At 39.9% G+C, this 16,479-nt stretch overlaps 4 protein-coding genes across 10 annotated transcripts; 2 read left to right on the plus strand and 2 right to left on the minus strand.

Annotated features, from left to right (window-relative positions):
• The first annotated feature begins 58 nt into the window (after window positions 1–58).
• Window positions 59–2,235, plus strand: LOC124341120 (farnesyl pyrophosphate synthase-like). 4 transcript variants are annotated; one of them, XM_046794059.1, is made up of 8 exons: window positions 63–179; window positions 291–437; window positions 536–670; window positions 723–860; window positions 1,046–1,249; window positions 1,346–1,513; window positions 1,578–1,790; window positions 1,855–2,235. In XM_046794059.1, the coding sequence occupies exons 2-8, from the start codon at window positions 300–302 to the stop codon at window positions 2,053–2,055; spliced, it is 1,197 nt and encodes a 398-aa protein (XP_046650015.1). In that variant the 5' UTR covers window positions 63–179; window positions 291–299; the 3' UTR covers window positions 2,056–2,235. The 4 variants fall into 4 exon arrangements, with proteins under 4 accessions (XP_046650014.1, XP_046650013.1, XP_046650015.1 ...); XM_046794058.1 differs by having other exon boundaries at window positions 59–437; window positions 1,052–1,249; XM_046794057.1 differs by having other exon boundaries at window positions 62–437.
• Window positions 2,225–6,854, minus strand: LOC124340845. Its single transcript, XM_046793581.1, has 14 exons — window positions 6,540–6,854; window positions 6,098–6,474; window positions 5,935–6,037; window positions 5,703–5,864; window positions 5,477–5,630; window positions 5,207–5,393; window positions 4,986–5,126; window positions 4,665–4,751; window positions 4,496–4,604; window positions 4,227–4,406; window positions 3,866–4,156; window positions 3,561–3,801; window positions 2,839–3,494; window positions 2,225–2,752 (listed from the first exon to the last, which is right to left on the minus strand). The coding sequence occupies exons 1-14, from the start codon at window positions 6,654–6,656 to the stop codon at window positions 2,579–2,581; spliced, it is 2,979 nt and encodes a 992-aa protein (XP_046649537.1). The 5' UTR covers window positions 6,657–6,854; the 3' UTR covers window positions 2,225–2,578.
• A 220-nt stretch (window positions 6,855–7,074) lies between these two features.
• On the plus strand, window positions 7,075–8,158 carry LOC124341441 (barrier-to-autointegration factor-like). 2 transcript variants are annotated; one of them, XM_046794543.1, is made up of 3 exons: window positions 7,075–7,221; window positions 7,535–7,661; window positions 7,744–8,158. In XM_046794543.1, the coding sequence occupies exons 2-3, from the start codon at window positions 7,536–7,538 to the stop codon at window positions 7,888–7,890; spliced, it is 273 nt and encodes a 90-aa protein (XP_046650499.1). In that variant the 5' UTR covers window positions 7,075–7,221; window position 7,535; the 3' UTR covers window positions 7,891–8,158. The 2 variants fall into 2 exon arrangements, with proteins under 2 accessions (XP_046650499.1, XP_046650500.1); XM_046794544.1 differs by lacking the exon at window positions 7,075–7,221 and adding an exon at window positions 7,234–7,349.
• On the minus strand, window positions 8,141–16,329 carry LOC124340874 (striatin-like). Of its 3 annotated transcripts, XM_046793625.1 has the most exons (14): window positions 16,000–16,329; window positions 14,768–14,871; window positions 14,533–14,694; window positions 13,981–14,461; window positions 13,389–13,509; window positions 12,519–12,641; window positions 12,022–12,144; window positions 11,586–11,806; window positions 11,339–11,514; window positions 11,080–11,249; window positions 10,817–10,984; window positions 10,610–10,740; window positions 10,330–10,534; window positions 8,141–10,257 (listed from the first exon to the last, which is right to left on the minus strand). In XM_046793625.1, exons 1-14 carry the CDS (start codon window positions 16,234–16,236, stop codon window positions 10,088–10,090), a joined length of 2,592 nt encoding a protein of 863 aa, XP_046649581.1. In that variant the 5' UTR covers window positions 16,237–16,329; the 3' UTR covers window positions 8,141–10,087. The 3 variants fall into 3 exon arrangements, with proteins under 3 accessions (XP_046649581.1, XP_046649582.1, XP_046649583.1); XM_046793626.1 differs by lacking the exon at window positions 12,022–12,144 and having other exon boundaries at window positions 16,000–16,327; XM_046793627.1 differs by lacking the exons at window positions 12,022–12,144; window positions 12,519–12,641 and having other exon boundaries at window positions 16,000–16,325.
• Window positions 16,330–16,479: the final 150 nt, after the last annotated feature.

A 16,479-nucleotide genomic window follows, 5' to 3' on the forward strand; every position in this document is an offset into this window, starting at 1 on the left:
CTGGTGTTTGGATTCTTAAGTTGTAGCCTATTGCCCTACATTCTGGATTCTGGTAGGCATTCAAGTATTTATAGGAGTCAAAGCAGATAGCGCGGGATCTCTGTCGACTGCTTTTGTTTGTCGCCTTCGTTTGAATAAAAGAAATTGTTTAGGCATAGTTCAATTACTTTTTCAATAGGGTATCACCCCTGATTTTTCCTAATTTGTGTTAACTATTAAGTTTCTTCTTCACACTAACAATTTATCACTTGGTTAATATGATTAACATCAGATTTTACATACTTGTAAGGACTGGAGCCATGTGTCAAAACCGGATGCTTCGTTCAAACCAGTTAATAACTAGCACCCCGAAACTCTTAAGAAAGTTTCACTCGTCTAAAACTAGTTCAGTTCTCCGTCGTCCCTCAAGCAACGAACAACAGATTACGGAACGATTGGTAAGTACAGTCTTGGGATAGGATAGTTTAATCCATCTCCCATCTGTTACTGAGATTTTAAGAAAATCATTGTCCTGATAAATAATATTAACAACAAGAACAATCTACTAGTCATGACTTCTTCATGCAAAATTAAGGATCAGTTTCACAAATTCTTCCCTGAAATTTTAAGATGTTTGAAGAGCTCATCAACCTTAAGTGAATTGCCATCGATGCAACTATGGATTGAAAAGGTTGTTGTGACTTACAAAATACAAATTCATTATAATAACTTTTATTACATAGATTGTCGAGTATAATTTGAAAGGGGGGAAAATGAATCGTGGTCTGGCTGTTGTGGAAAGCTTCATGATTTTCAAAAATGACCAAATTTCAGAACAAGACATAGAAACAGCAATTGCACTTGGTTGGGCTGTTGAAATGGTATGTGATTACATTAATTATTCAGTGTGTGTTTTGTTTCTGCTGATCAACCCAGGATTATACAAATCTTTCACAATTTTACAGTAATTCATATTACTGTCATTATAAAAAAACAATCCACATTAAACCAGTATTAGTTTTATTACATAGTTAGATTATATGTATCTCTTTTTTCTGTTATTAAGTTGCAGGCATTCTTCCTTGTCGCAGATGATATCATGGATGATTCTCTCACGCGAAGAATGAAACCCTGTTGGTATCGCACGAACAATCTAGGTGTTAAGGCTTTCAATGATTCTATACTGTTGGAAAGCCTAATCTATCAGATACTTTCGTCATATTGTAAAGACCGGCATTACTATCTTCCTATATTGGAACTGTTCCATGACGTAAGTGGAACATGACCTTTGAATCTTTGATAGCAATCTACCTGGTTTTGCTTGTAATTTGTATCTTGTCCCCCATATCTTTATTCTTGTATATAGGTTACAATGAGGACATCTCTTGGCCAAGCTATGGATTTGCACTCAACTCCAGATCCAAACCAATCTCCTGATCTAAGCAAATTTACAACGGAAACATACGATGCTATAGTAAAGTATAAAACCGCATATTACTCCTTCTACTTACCTGTAGCCATTGCTATGCGTTTGGTAAGAATATTTTGGTTTAGAAATCTTCTCAGTGCAAGTTAGTAATTTCCCTACCTGTTTCTAGTCGGGAATCCAGGATGAACGTCTTTTTAAGCAAGCGGAAGATATTCTATTACCCATGGGGCGATTCTTTCAAGTACAGGACGATTATTTGGACTGTTTTGGTGATCCTGAAGTAACGGGTAAAATCGGCACCGATATTGAAGATGGAAAATGCTCATGGCTTATTGTAACAGCTCTGCCCTTGTGTGATTCAGCTCAGCGACAGTTGATTGAAGTGGGTGCAATTTCTTTGTTTTTCTTAATTTTCTACAAATTTATTAATTCTTGTAACATACAAGACGCATTATGCCTCAAAAGATCCTTCATCCGTGAAGCTGGTGAAGTCGTTATATCAACAATTGGGAATCCCGAAGTTATACATTGAATACGAAGAAAATAGTTATAAGCAATTAACTCAAATGATAGAAGGAATCAAGCAACAACTTCCTACATCCGTATTCCAAGGATTTATGGAGAAGATTTACAAGAGATTAAATTGAAGGACGTAATACGGTATCTTGATTAACGTCAATTGGTGCACTGCGCTTTCCGAACGCGTTACGAGACATCGACATTAGAATGACAGCCGTTTGGCTTGTTCAATTCTGACAAATCGTCGTAGTCAATGAAGCCAAATTTATTACTTAGCGCGACAGAATATACTGGTAGTTTATCATGAATTCTGAACTTTTATTGTGTTATAGAAATAGTGTTGAGCTTTAAAAATGGACGAGAACAAAAAAACTTGGGGAGAATCAAATACGGAAACATACGTAATGAGATAAGCGGAGCTTTAGAAATTTTGTGGCAGTGGGGAGAGGAAGACGCAGCGAAGAGAGCATACCATTCATGCGTTTCAAACTGATCTAAAAGCGAGTCTAGTTCCAATTGATAACCAGTCAAAAGGGGGAAAAATCGTTATGGAGATCGTGTATGACCACTGAAGTCGCGTTATTATTTAAATAATTAATTAAAAGATCTGTTGCGTCCATGACATTTGAACGTCGAGTCTGCAAAAAAAAATCAGTTTGAAGGAGTAAAACGCGGAGATCGACGCAGCAGTGGAGCAGTAGCCCGAAGCGGAGAAGGTTTTTTCTGTATGCGAGTGTGTTTCGTCTCTGCGCCTCGTATTTTCAGTCCGAAAGGGGTTGTTGTCCCTTGGGCTCCATGGTTTGGGGTCAGCAGCGGGGCTTTAATCTAAATCGAAATATTATTTTAACGTAAAGGCTTATAGGAAAATACAATTTCACGGGAAGTAAAGCTGATTTATAAAAAGATTTTACCTTGACGTCAAAACGTTCATGGCCTTTGGAAGACTGTGGTAGCGCATTTGCTCGCTGACTTTCTCGAAGCGGCGAGATTTGTGCAGTTTTAGGGGGCGTAGAACGATCTTTAATAACTTGAGGATCCGAAAGCTGTCGTTGAATAATTGAACATTTCCTCGGAGATCTGACGCGATGTAAAATCAAAGGCGTCGCGTCTGTTGAATTGCTAGCGATACTGAGTGCATTTGCAGCAACGCAGCGTGCGTCAGGAAGAGTGGGAGATGCCAAACGATCAAATTTTCTAACATGGGCCGACACTTTGCCAATATTTTCAGAGCGGATTTTCTGAACTGAAGGTCGACCAGTCAAAGGTATTTTTAAATGGTCCAAATGGCGGTTAAGAATATCCCCGCTCGACCATTGACAGCCTTCTGGTGTAGTCAAGAGAGCCGTATCGGCAAGAGAAATCGGGGAAACCATGGGAAGGCTTGATGGTGTAGTCTCAGTTTGTGTAACTATTGTGAAATTATGTGCTAATTTCAAAACCGAGCTGTTGCGGCTAACGGCATGCTTCGAGACATTCATCGGACCTTCTATCGCTAATGTGTCAGGACGAGGCACTGTACGTAACCTGCTGATACGAGGGGTTTCATTTTCCAATGGAACATCAGCCACTAAAAAAAGACATAATTTAATATATTAGTACTACTTTTTTTTTAAAATATTTTATTCTTTGTTACTTTTTTTGTTTTTGTTTTGGCTTATCGACTGGGCTCTCATGGGTGTAGGATCTCTAAGGCCTGTTCGAATCGTGTTGGGTTTGCCACGTCGGAGGGATATTTTGGCTTCCTGAGTGCTTGGATGGATTGGCTCTATCAAGCGCTTAGGTGTTATCATCTGCTGTACAAGAATACTGGGATTTCGTCGAATAGCCAACATCGACTGGCTCCGCGTAAGACGTCGAGAGGAACTAGATGCGTTCTGAAAACAGTAGATATATATGTAAGGTTAACTTGTAAGTATTTACTTGTTGTAAATGCATTACTGAATCTGTTAAATTCGCCCGAGGAGATTCTCTGGACCGGCGTCGGATTGCACCGATTTTACGAGCACTGGGCGAACGAATAACTCTTTGTTCTGCACTTTTTCTTAAGCGCAGGCCCCGACTAAGCTGTCGAGCCAGTTGATCCGATGCCGAACGTTCAAGCAACAACTTCTCAGATTCCTCTAACGTCTTCTCGTACTGATCTTGTACTTCTAAAACATGTAGGCCTCTTTTCCCGTCTGCTCCAGGATCTGGGCACTGCGATTCCAGATTCTTTTCTACTACCTCTTTCTTCAAACGGAACACCCCAAAAATAAAGTTTGAGTGGAACGTAATGCTAAATTGAGATAAACACCATTACCTCTAATGACGTGACGTGAATTTTCAACTCTTCATAGTGTTGATGCATTGCCTCGTAATCGTCATCTTCAATGTGTCTGATTGGTGAAGGAGTAAGTGTTTTTTCTAAATCTTGCACGGCAGCCTCCACAGAATCACATGATGGTGGGATGGGTAATGGCTTTTCATCAATATCGCACTTCTATATTTAAAAAAAAAATAATAAAATAATAAAAATCTTACAAAGATAGGGTGAAGAAAATAGGAAGCTGGTTTTAGAATTTGAATTACCTTTTCTACCACAAGTTGTTTCTTTGAATTCTTCTTTCCCAAACTCAATCGACGCTTTGTGAGTTTAGGGGTTTTTATAATAGGATTCGGTGGATTGGGTTCTTCATTTCTGAAAATAAAAGTACATTATTAAATCATTACAAAAAGAAATTCGGAAAAACGTTAATACCTTCCAGGTATTTTCTTGCGGTGAAAAAATCGTAAAACTCCAACCGATGATCTATTATTTTCCAAATTTAAAGTTGGGCCGGATGGACTAAAATATAATTGAAAAATTCAAGTTATACATTGTAAAGTGACTTTGAAGAAAAAGAGAAGAACTAATTACATCAATCGACTTATTCATATATATATTCTTCAACTCTCAAAAATACTATTTATCGATTATTACTATTTGCGCGTTTAAGAGTAATAATTGCAATTTTGTGACTAATTGGGAACATCAATTTCAGCAAATATCGTGAAAAAAAATTAGTGGGAAATATTCAACCTAGGGTTCAAGTCGATTCGAGGTGAAGCGAAGTATGAATGATGATTATCCGTCTGAATTATGTAACGGTGATTCCCTTGAGGAGTTAGAGGAGTAGTGCACAGCACTTTTCCTTGTGAAAGACCTTCCAATGCAGCTTTTCTAAATAGTGAAACAAAAATCAAATAGAATAAGGAATAGTTTTCTAGCGTCTATCTTTTCTAGTAAAACGGTAAACTAACTTCTTCTTAATGGAAAATCCTGTATTGATTTCGAGATCCACTTTCCGCTTAAAAGTAGAGCGAATCACAGGACTGGAAGGAATAGCTAAATCGGCAGCTGACTCTGACCGGCAATCGGAAAGATGTTCGACGGATGCAGAGAAATCGCTTTTAACTCCGACAATCTTACGCAAACCTTCGAAAACTCCTAAGCAAACAGAAAAAAGATAAAAAAGCGCATAGGCCGTAAATTTACCCTGCGCTACTGCAGGTCATCAGGCGTTAACATACGGTTAAATGAACTGCTACGACGATGGCGGCTTTTGCTACGGCTATTACGTCGTCCTCTATCTTGATCAATCAGTGAAGTGGTAGAAATAGATACTAGCCGGGTGGCTATTGCATGTGGAATTCCACAGAGTTTGTTACTATTTTCAATCAGCATCTAGATAAAGAATTAATGATGTCGTTTTCCAAATGTGGTCCTTCAAATTATTACAAATTCCCAAAAGTTTACCTGAATGACTTTAGCTGAGTTCTGAAGTTTACTGCAATTTTGCCGATCGTTTCGGGATGAAGCAGTAATATTAACTGGCATCAGTGTTGGTGCCATCACTATAGAAATATTGCTAGCATCCATAAGATTCTTTGATGAATTAGAAGCTACAGCTTCAAAAAACTACTCAGAAATAAAAATAAATAGTTTAGTCAAGATCTGTTGTTTAGTTTATACTGAAAACATTTCATACCTGCAATAAGTAGCATAGTGTAGCCAAAGCTTGCTGTGGAATAAGCAAGCATGTCAAGTGAAGCATTTGTGAAGCTTTTTCTAAGCTTTCCATCTGAACACATCTACAAAAGAATAAGTTATTTGATTGGCTCTACAAGTATTATAAAAGTTAATTAACATACTTGAGTAAAACATCATGCAGTTGATAAGGAATCAATGGATCTGGAAGCTCTCTTAGGAACTGCTTCAAAATGTTGGCCAAATCTATTACATCATGACTGGATTTGAACTCTTCTTTTCTCTCCAACTGACGCTTAATTTCACGCTGTCTGCAAGCAGATCCAGCTTTCCTAAACAAGCCTTCGGTATGGACACCCTTCAAAATTGCTTGGCAAGATTGCACAACAAATGTGGGAACTTGAACTAAAATATCTCCTTTAGCACACACTGGTTTAGATCCATCTGAGCTATTTCCTAATTCAGATTCAACCATGATAAGAACTTGTTCACACTCAAGCAATTCCAATGGCTGACAAAACAGAGTTTTCTTCTGTGGATCCTAAAATTAGAGAAAAATCATTTTTATAAAATAAATCTGTGTCACAATATAACATTGATAAATACATTGTTTCTTGTTGGTTTCCTCCATCTACCAGTCTCTTTGATTCCATGTTTCTTTAACTCTGACCAAACTAACGCGTTAAAAGTAATATTGTCTTCTACATTGAAAATGTGATGCATGATGGATCACTTAGCTTTCTTACAACCCAATCCTACGTGTTTTAAACATGCAATATGTAGAAAACGGTTTACAACTGCCCGGGAAATATCACGATTTGCCTACGTACTCGACCTAAGTTCACTTTACTGCACAAAAGCAGCAAAAGTTTTTTATCTCTTTTTTGTCGTTTTCAAAATGCGTATTTTAAACCAATCAAATTGACGTTTAAAGATTAAACCACGCCTAGACCCGGCGATGCCAAATTCTTTTAACTTTACTAGGGTGCGCTTAGTATTTAGAAGTGTAAAAAGTACATTTTTAAAATTTAACTTCAGTTACAGTTTTTTAGATTGAATAATAATTATTCAATTTATTTTATAGCTTTGATTTGCTTAATTTTTGGATATATAAATTTGATAGGTGTTTGGCATCAATGTTCTACTGACTTTCCTAATAAGGAATTTGAACTGTCTGCAGCTGCAACAGCCAACAAGCGTTGTCTAACGTCACGCAGAGTTAGAAAACTGAAATTCAACCAACAATCTCTTCCTTGTCCATTTAGTCATTTTGATCATTTCTTCAGAGGTATGTTAATTAACAATTGATATCCATTCTGTCAAATTGTATTCTCGTAAAGCTAGTGAAAGTGTTCTCCTGTTTCTGAGCAACGCACACCTAAGCCAGAATAACGGTTTTACATTCTTCATTACTAGGTTTGAATGAAATGTTCCTATTCTCTATTTGAATAACATTGACGAATTTCCCAAAACATCGTGTATTGTAGTGTTGGTTCTTGGTGTGCCTTCCAAAGAATGTTATTATAAACTAGATTTGCTAGTGATTCCTTGAATCCTTGTCAGTTCTTAAATGCCAAGTGAAATTTTATTTTGAATTGCAGAATGTCGTCCACCTCACAGAAGCATCGTAACTTTGTAGCTGAGCCTATGGGAGAAAAAGCTGTTACAGATCTTGCTGGTATTGGAGGAGTGCTAGGAGATCGTTTAGAAAAGAAAGGCTTTGATAAGGTAAAAAAAAACTAAACTATGGTGACTCAATACCAGCAAATCAATATAATTCAATTTAATAAAATCAATTTAACACATGCAGGCATCTGTTGTATTGGGACAATTCCTGGTCTTAAAGAAGAACAAAGAACTTTTCGTGGATTGGCTCAAAGACACAGCTGGAGCCAACGCCAAACAAGCAGGAGATTGTCACCAATGTTTGTCAGATTGGTGTGATGAGTTTTTGTAATCTTTTACCATTGATGTTGATTGGGTGTTTATCTGCTATCAGTCTCAATTCACCACCACCTATCGTAAATACTTCCAGCACACACAGCATACTCTTAAAACTTTTAATACCTGCTCGCCGCTGCCTTGGTGGAAGGGCACTGCATCGTATATATTTTAATTACGCATGTATGTATGTCCCCATGAAATTAACATACAAGTTATATTCTGGAAAACCAGCCATTAGTGGTTCTTCTAAATGAAAATCAAAATATAATTAGTTCAATGTGTATTTTTTTTTTTTCAATCAGACAATGTTTGAAATTGAGTTTTTTTTTGTGGGAATAGGGGAAGGTGGGGAATAGGGATCTTTCACGCACACTAAGTCGGGGCCCTAATAATAGACTTTTTGTTGTTCGAATCGTAGATTACATTGAGAGAACATGGTTGCAGCAGCAAGAATAGCAAAATCTACCCAACTGATATCGTCACACATTTATCCACTTGTATTTTTTTTTTTGTAATTTTCACCTGACTTCTTTTCTTCCACTTGTTCCTTCTCTTCAGTCAACGATTAGTAGGCGATGACAATTCGACGCACCCAAAGGGAAAAACCGAACGTCTTCTTTCATTCATACTTACCAAGTAGTTTTTCCTAGTCTCGTAATAATAACTACAGTTGGAAAGGGACAAGACGGGAGGGGATTCAAATTTAAAAAGAACGCACGGCAAGCAACAAGGACGTTTGTTATGTGGGAGGAGGTGGGTGTAAAACATTATCAGTAATTTCCGGAATAAAACTTTTCCCGACTGATTTTCACAGACATGCACGAGAACCCAAACTCTGACATTTTTTAAAAACAAACAATAAGATTTCCAAACGCCACATTGAAGCCAACCAGAGAAAGGGAGCTAACAATATTACACGAGACAAACGCTTTTTTTTTCTTCATTAATCAATTTGCCTTGAAAGTTGTTCTGAGTCACTGAATAGGATCTGATCTAGGATATCCCCACAGAGTCAATTCGCGGAGCCATTGTAAGGGTTGCAACCTCCTTGGTTTAATGCTCACAGCCGAAAAAACCAACCTTCGCGAACCACACATTATTTGTACAGTTTTTTTTTTTTTTTTGAAGAGAAGACGAAAAACTGACAACAGAAAAAGGCTACTTTAACACTGATTTAACTTTTCTTTCGTGTGGATCCTTGGAGAACGCGAGGGAACAAAGGAGTTGGTTTCTTTTTCCTACCATTTCTTTGTGTGTAAAGTAAAAAGAAGCTACAAGTTCTATGAGACATGCACACGGTTTGAGGGCCTAGTTCTATATATATATAACTGGTGGGGTGGAATATTTTCTAAAAGACGTTAAGTTATTGAACTCAAGAGGTAATGTCAGTAAGAAGAGAGAAAAAAAATCGAAATATTTCTTCCCTCCCTTGAAACTAGTTGAACGGAGGAATTGAATTGTTTCGCTTTGTCTTTTTACAAATGAAGTGGGGCGGAAGCATGGGCGAGATAGATATTACGAGACTAAAGATAAGAAAGATGGAAAAGATACAAGTTTTCCAGAAACAGACGACGGGTTAAAAGTACAACGTTATTCTTCCCTCAAAGGTTTATAGCTAAGGTCGGAGTCGAGTTGTGAGATGATAGAACAGCAACAATGAACGAAAAAAAAAAGGAAAAAAAAAAAAAAAAACGGAAAATCAACGGGACTGGGGGTGTAGAATCAAGATTCAGAAGTCTTCTGAGAGTTCACCAATCATTTTATCTGATGAATTCACGTTGTTGCATTTTTTCTCCTTATTTTCCTGTGCCGTTTCCTCCGTTGCTGGTGATGCTGTTGCTGTCAACACAAATTATACCGAATCGCCGTAGATTGCACACGGGCTAGTAGTCTCTTATCACCTCATTGCAGCCCTGGATAAATTGATTTCATGTTGATAGATATCTCTCTGATCGGCAACACTGCTGTATATACTGCCGCGTTCTGTGACTCGAGCATATTCGCACATGCGCGCTGCATTTATTCATCGACTTTCTGTTGAAGCTTTTTTTTGGTTTGCCTTTTTGTTTTTGTGTTTTTTGTAATTTTTTTTTTTTTTTTTTTTTGTTGTTGTTGAAGTTTTCTTCTCGCAATTTAATTTTTACCATTAAATCCAACAAAAAAAAATGGCATTCTCCTTTCTTGTTTTGGTTATGAGTGTCCTTTCTCCACTAAACAAAGACTTTGGCCAGGGCGTCGGCTCCAGCCGAGGCTATGAACGGCTTGCTCGGATGGAAAGCAACGTCGAAAATAGACTCGTCAAACTTTTTACGGTGCGACGTGATCTCTTGAACGCATGTCTTGTTCTCCAAATTCCAAAGTCGAATGCTACAGTCGTGACCTGCAAGTTCAATTGAACGGATGGCGTTAATACGATCAAAAGGTAAAGAGATTACTGTCAACTACGACATACTTCCGGAGAGTAGGTAAAGCCCATTTGGATCGACGGCCAAACAAGTGACAGCGTCCAAGTGAGCAACCATTGCGTGTGCGAGCTTCCCTGTGTTGTTGTCGTAAAAGCGGATATGTCGATCTTCGTGGGCTGTTATGGTCAACGGAAGTGTAGGATGTGAAATAACACGATTGATCTGCCGTCCAAACACTGAATCCTCCACTCCCTGGGAGAAATAAATGGAAGAGTCAAATATTAACAATGGCCTTACGAGGGATGCATGTCGGGAAAGAGTGTTCACCTTATCTGTGTCGAGCCGAGTGACTGGTTGACCCGTTTCTAGGTCGAAGAGGATACAAGCGGCCGAGTTGTAGGAAGTGACCATTCGGTTAAGATCGTCACGGACAAAATCCACAGAGGTTGGTATTCCATCTAACAACAGATGAAAAGGAGAACAATGTTACCATTCACATTCAAAGGACTTTGGCTAGTCTGGCATCGTTCGTACCTGATTCAGAGGTAAAAACTGAGAGGAGAGGGGATTTAGATTGAGGATTCCATAAACGGACGCTGCCATCGGCCGAGGACGAAAGGAGATGTAGCTTCTGGCTGTGCAAACTTAAACCCCAAACGGCGTCCGTGTGTCCCAGCAATGAGTTGCTCAATACGCTTGGATCTGTAAGCCAAATGAAGAAGCCAAATGAAATTGTTTAATTATTCCGAGTTACCATCCAAAAGCGGACTTGGTTGGTATGGAAATGAAGTACTTACCATACGAATCGTAAGGATCGATATTTGACCCGGGGATATTCCAGCACTGTAAAGAACCGTCGAGACCACCGCTGAAACACTGCTCACCCGTCGAACTCATTGCTAAACAAAGTACGGGTCCAGTGTGACCTCGGAACGTATAAACAGGCTCTACATCCAGGGAAGCTGACCTAAAGTAGAAAATAGAACAAAAAAAAAACAAAAACAAATCAAAATCTCGGAATTTTTCCACATCAGTTCGTCAAGGATCGCTACTGACTTTTTGGCCGGAATGGTTTTCTGGAGGTTCCATAGCTTGAGAGTGCAATCCTCGCTGGCAGTGACCAATACGGGCTCGATGGGGTGGAAAGCAAGCGCCCGCACACCGTCAAAGTGGCTACGTAGAGTATACTTGGCATTCCATGTCTTCCGGAACGATTCCTTGTTCACCGATATCTACCAAAGACAATGCAACAGTTTTCTAAACGTTTCCATCAGTGAGGATTTAAAGAGGATTGAAAACTTACATCATAGCTGACTTCTGCTTCGTTATTGACAGTCAATTGAGCCAGTTCGCCCAAGCCCAGATGACCATCGACACCTTCGTCGTCTGAAGAGGACAGACCAGCTAGACCACCCAAATGTGCCGTTTCACCTCCAACTCCAATGCCGACTGGAGTTGGTCCAGTTACTGGAGCAGGGACAACAGGGCGCCGGGGAACACCGCCGCTGTTACCGCCGCTGAATCCTGTTGATCATTATCATACAAATAAGAGCATTATGAGTGCAATTTATTTTTGTAAAGGCATCCAGGAGGCGAGGTTAAAATGATAAAACATGAGATGAAAGTGAATAAATTCTAAGTTTTTCAGCATGTTATCTCTCTGGCCAGATTTTTCGGGAGCCCATCCAGCTCGTTGAGCAGAAATAACTGGCGGAAGGCAAGTAGAGGGAAGGCGCTACCTGAATCGGCTGTTGCAGAAGGGGATGTGGAGGAAGAAGAATCGAAAAAGGAGTATGGATCGCCATACTCCTCTGTCGAGCCCATATTCCTCAGTATGTCTTGCAATGCGGATCGCTTGGGACCTAACCGAAGTAATAAGCAGCGGAAGCGAAAAAACAAAACAAACGGTTCGAAAAAGGGAGGGAAATGAATGGAGCCAAAGAACCCGCAACATTCACGAAATTGAATAAGAAGACGAGCACAAAACCGATAAGATTGAGGGTTAAATCAAGCAGCGAAGGAAGGATTTTATTAAAGAATAAAAAGGAAGAAAAAAAAAGAAAAAAATCAATTCAGTTCTGAGGCGGAAAAAAAAGAAAATTTAAAATACATAAACGTCACGTCTCGTTCTTCTGTTTCGTCTTCTCCGTGAAAACGAGTAAGTTTTTTTTTTTTAAACGCGACTGCTACAGCTGCTGTCATTCGTTCGTGCGATATTGGACAATTTTGAACTTACGCGATACGTTCCCCCTTTTGTTTTTGGCACGATCCCGTCGGTATAGCTCTTTAAGTTGAGAGATGTGCAACGGGTCCATCGACCATTCCGAGTCTTCATCCGAAGTCGTTAATCGGCCCCGATCTAATAGCACGCATACGCACGCGCGCGCACACAACACACAGGAACAAACAATCAACAACAACAACAAAAAAAGGGGACGAAAACGAAACGGAACGAAAGGAAGATTCCATTCATACAAAAAAATACGGCGGGGGGTAAAAAAAAAAAAAACGAAAAGAAAGAAAAGAAATTTTTAAAAATTCAAGTTTTCATGCTTTGATGCTTTGTAGTTATTTAAAAAGAGATGAATCATCTATTCACAGGACGCGCGGCATCTGAAGACAAACGACATTCGGGGTGGGCATGCAATTTGATAAGGATCGTCGGGAGAACACACAGACGATGTAAATGACAAAGAACAGGACAGCAATCTCTGTGACTCGGAAAGGAATTTCAATAGACAGACCGTGAATATACGAAGCGGCACGGGGAAGGAAGAGACGGACGTAGGCAAAGAGATGAGGAAAATTATTGCTGAATTCCATGTTTTGTTTCTCTTCTTCTTCTTTTTGGTGCGTATGTTAGCACCATATGGAGCACTGCTCCGGGAAAAAAAAAGAACTAGCAAGCTGGGGAGAATAAAAAAAAAAAAGGGAAGGAAGCGCTTTCCACCACTGCAACGGGAGATTTTCTTTGTGTGTATAACGAAAATGAAAAAAGGTGTGTACGGAAGACATGTTGCCCCCAAACAATACGAAAGAGTCGATAAACCGATATTTAAGCAGGGAAAAAAAAACGAAACAAAAATAAGAAAAGGTCACGACTTACCCCAGTCGGTGGTATCAGTTTGAACTCGCAACTCGTGCGAGGCGTCATCGGTATCGCTACCAAGAAAGCTGAACTCGTTGAGTACTTCCTCCGTCTCGGCATCCACGTCGTCACGGAGGTTCTGCATGCCAACAATAAGGAAAATTTGTTATACGATCATTCAAAGTCGGCCCCATTACTTCGATTACACACAGCGGACAGACTAGAAACGCCCCATATCGAATTTTGATTCATTAACTATGGAATTCGAAATGCGAATCGACACCTAAATAAGTTTGGCACTATCCCCATTCAGAATGAAATCTTATTTTTTGTTCTCTTATTTTTAGCCAGAGCTTAGATCTGGGTGGGAAAACCCCAAAGCTAATTTTTTTTTTATTGCAAATCATGCACTTTTTGGATACGCGATCCACTTGTCTTTTAAAAAAGAATGGGTGAAAAAGATCTTGGGAAAGAAACAAATGATGAGTGGAAACAAAATGCTTCAATATTGAGATTCCAGAACTAGTTACAAGTGGATAGAGTATCCAAACTCTTTTTTAAAGAATTGTTAAACCAAGTTCTCTGATTTTTTTTGCTCTCTTCAACGCACTTTGGCTTTCATTTTGTTTCGTTTGGAAGTTGCTGCGTTCGATGCGTTGGCGGTGTCGTCTGCATCATCGTCCGTGTTGTCTTCCATCTCATCGCTCATGTCGTCTTCGTCGTCTACTTCGACACCGACTCCTTCTTGGGCCAGAAAGTCGAAGTTAGCCATGACGGCTGCCTCTGTATCCATGATCATGGCTTCGGCCAACGAGGCGGGAGGCACCTTCTTTGCCGGAGCTCGGCGGCCTTGCGTCTCGCTCAGCCGCTTACTGTTGCCGCTCGGATCACCAGGACTGGAGCCGGCGCCAGCAGAGCTTCCACTGCTTCCGCTAACACCACTGTTACTAGCTCCTCCGTTGATGGCCCCTCCGCCCGTTTGCTCTTCTTTTTCAGCCGCGGCTCCAGCCGGGTTCAAACCCAACAAAGAGCGAACGCGGTTAGACCGAACATCAATGATTGTGTCGGTGTAACCAATTTCTTGGAGGTACCTGAATAAGGAAAAGAATCAAATCATTTGTTAATGAATTGGTTATCGCAAATTTCTCCTTTTGTGACTTACTGGCGCAACAGTTGTCGCCCTTGTCTCCAGTTCACATTGCTGTTAGTGATAAAGATGGATTCACCATCGACAGGTTCGCCGCCAATGCCGTCTTCGAAGATGGGTGGCTTAACGTCGCCTTGTTGAAGCTCCGTCCCATATTTGAGTTTGTGGTACTTGGCCCTTCAATGTTAAGCGAATCAAGATTTTTGTTAAAAACATGTAAATGGATATTTCACGTATTTTACTCGTTTACCTCTCCTGCTTCAAGGCATACTCCAGCATTTTAATCCGCCGGACTAGATCATTCTTCAAATTTTCTTGCCCTTTCCGTTCTCCCTGCAGAAACGCTATCCGAGCCTGTTTAAACCAACCAATCGAATGTTAAGACGTTCAAATCTAAGAATACTGCGAAATTTAACAAAGAATAGAACTTGTTTCGAGAGATAAGATTACGGAAGCAAACGCCTGAACATAAGGATCTACTGCGCCTTTGGCACTTGTAAAAATATCTGGAAGTCAAAAGAGGTTGAGCGTGCAGAACAAAGATTATACAGGGGCCCTGTTCCTCCTTCGAAATGACACGGAGTCCTGACAGATTACTGCTCACTCTATATCGATTAGGCAGCTTGAATTTCGGCCTGCCAGTTGTCTTTTCTCGGATACGATGCGACAAGAGTATATATAAAACGAGCGTCTCCAGGGTATTCTGACCAATTTCAATTTAGATGAAAACTGTTCAACTCAGAGCTCTTAATCGAGATGCCCCTAGAATACCAATTTTTAGATGGGCGGATTCTACGAGAGAGAACAGGATGATGTCGGTCTGTCGACTAGTAGAACGTGACGCACTTGACAGCCCAACACAGGCTTACAATTATTTCTCCTCTTTCTATCCAGATGGAACATAACTAACAAGAACGGAGTCCGTTAATAAATACTTATCGAATCGTGGGAAACGCGTTGAGCTGAAAGAGAACAAGTACAAAAGAAACACTAGTGTCCAGCCAAGCAAAAACTTGTCCTGAGGCCTTAGGGCTGTGTGTTTGTGTATGTGGTTTTTGATACAACCAACCAACATGTCAGCTCTCAAGAGGAGTATGTGTGGTTGCAACCAGCTATGAGAATATTCATATGAAGGCCAGTCTATGCTCTGAACACTTCAAGCGATATTTCTTGAGGAAATATCTGAAATCACCCTGCCAAGATGAGAAATGTATGTGGCAAGAGTTGGAACAATTCAACTTCTTGTTGCACAATTGAAAAGTAACTACATAGCAAAATTTTTAAACGAAAATAAGCTGATCATATTTCTCTGCTGGAGGATTACAATGATCAGAACTGCCCATCAGCTGAGACGGAAACCTCAGGTTTACCAGCAAAAGGTCAGCGCCAAATATTTTTCTGACTAACTCAGGGGTGTATACTTAATGATTTTCTAACTAGAAATGGTGAAATATGCATGAATTTTCTAATGTTTTGTATCACCTGTAATTCTGCTCGTTCCACCTCCCACTGTGAACGCTCCATTTCGAAACGAGCCCATTCGTGCTGGATGAAGTGGAGGATGCCCGGGATCGAGTACTGTAACCTTGGATTGTTGTCGTCGCTATTGTTGACTTTGACACTGGACGAACTTGTGCCCACACCAGAAGGTCCCAACTGGCCATTATGCGGTGCAGAATTGGGCCCGTCTTCCATCGTTCCGGATTCCGGGATTTTCATCACTGACGAAACGAATGGGACGCCGCCATATTTGACAGCCAAAATCTTCTCAGCAAAACTTGCAACAAATCCGAGGCGACTCAAGCGCCAGGTTTCGTAGCGGAGCTTCCTACAAATGTGTTTAGTCAAAACAAAAACTATACGAAATGCAATAAAAAAATATTCTGATTTTAAACATTGGCTTTCATTAAATAAATTAAATTATTAACTAACGCATTTTAGAAATATTATAAGTTGTATAAT

Source organism: Daphnia pulicaria, chromosome 5, assembly GCF_021234035.1.
Source record: "Daphnia pulicaria isolate SC F1-1A chromosome 5, SC_F0-13Bv2, whole genome shotgun sequence".
In the NCBI taxonomy this organism is placed as follows: Eukaryota; Metazoa; Arthropoda; class Branchiopoda; order Diplostraca; family Daphniidae; genus Daphnia; species Daphnia pulicaria.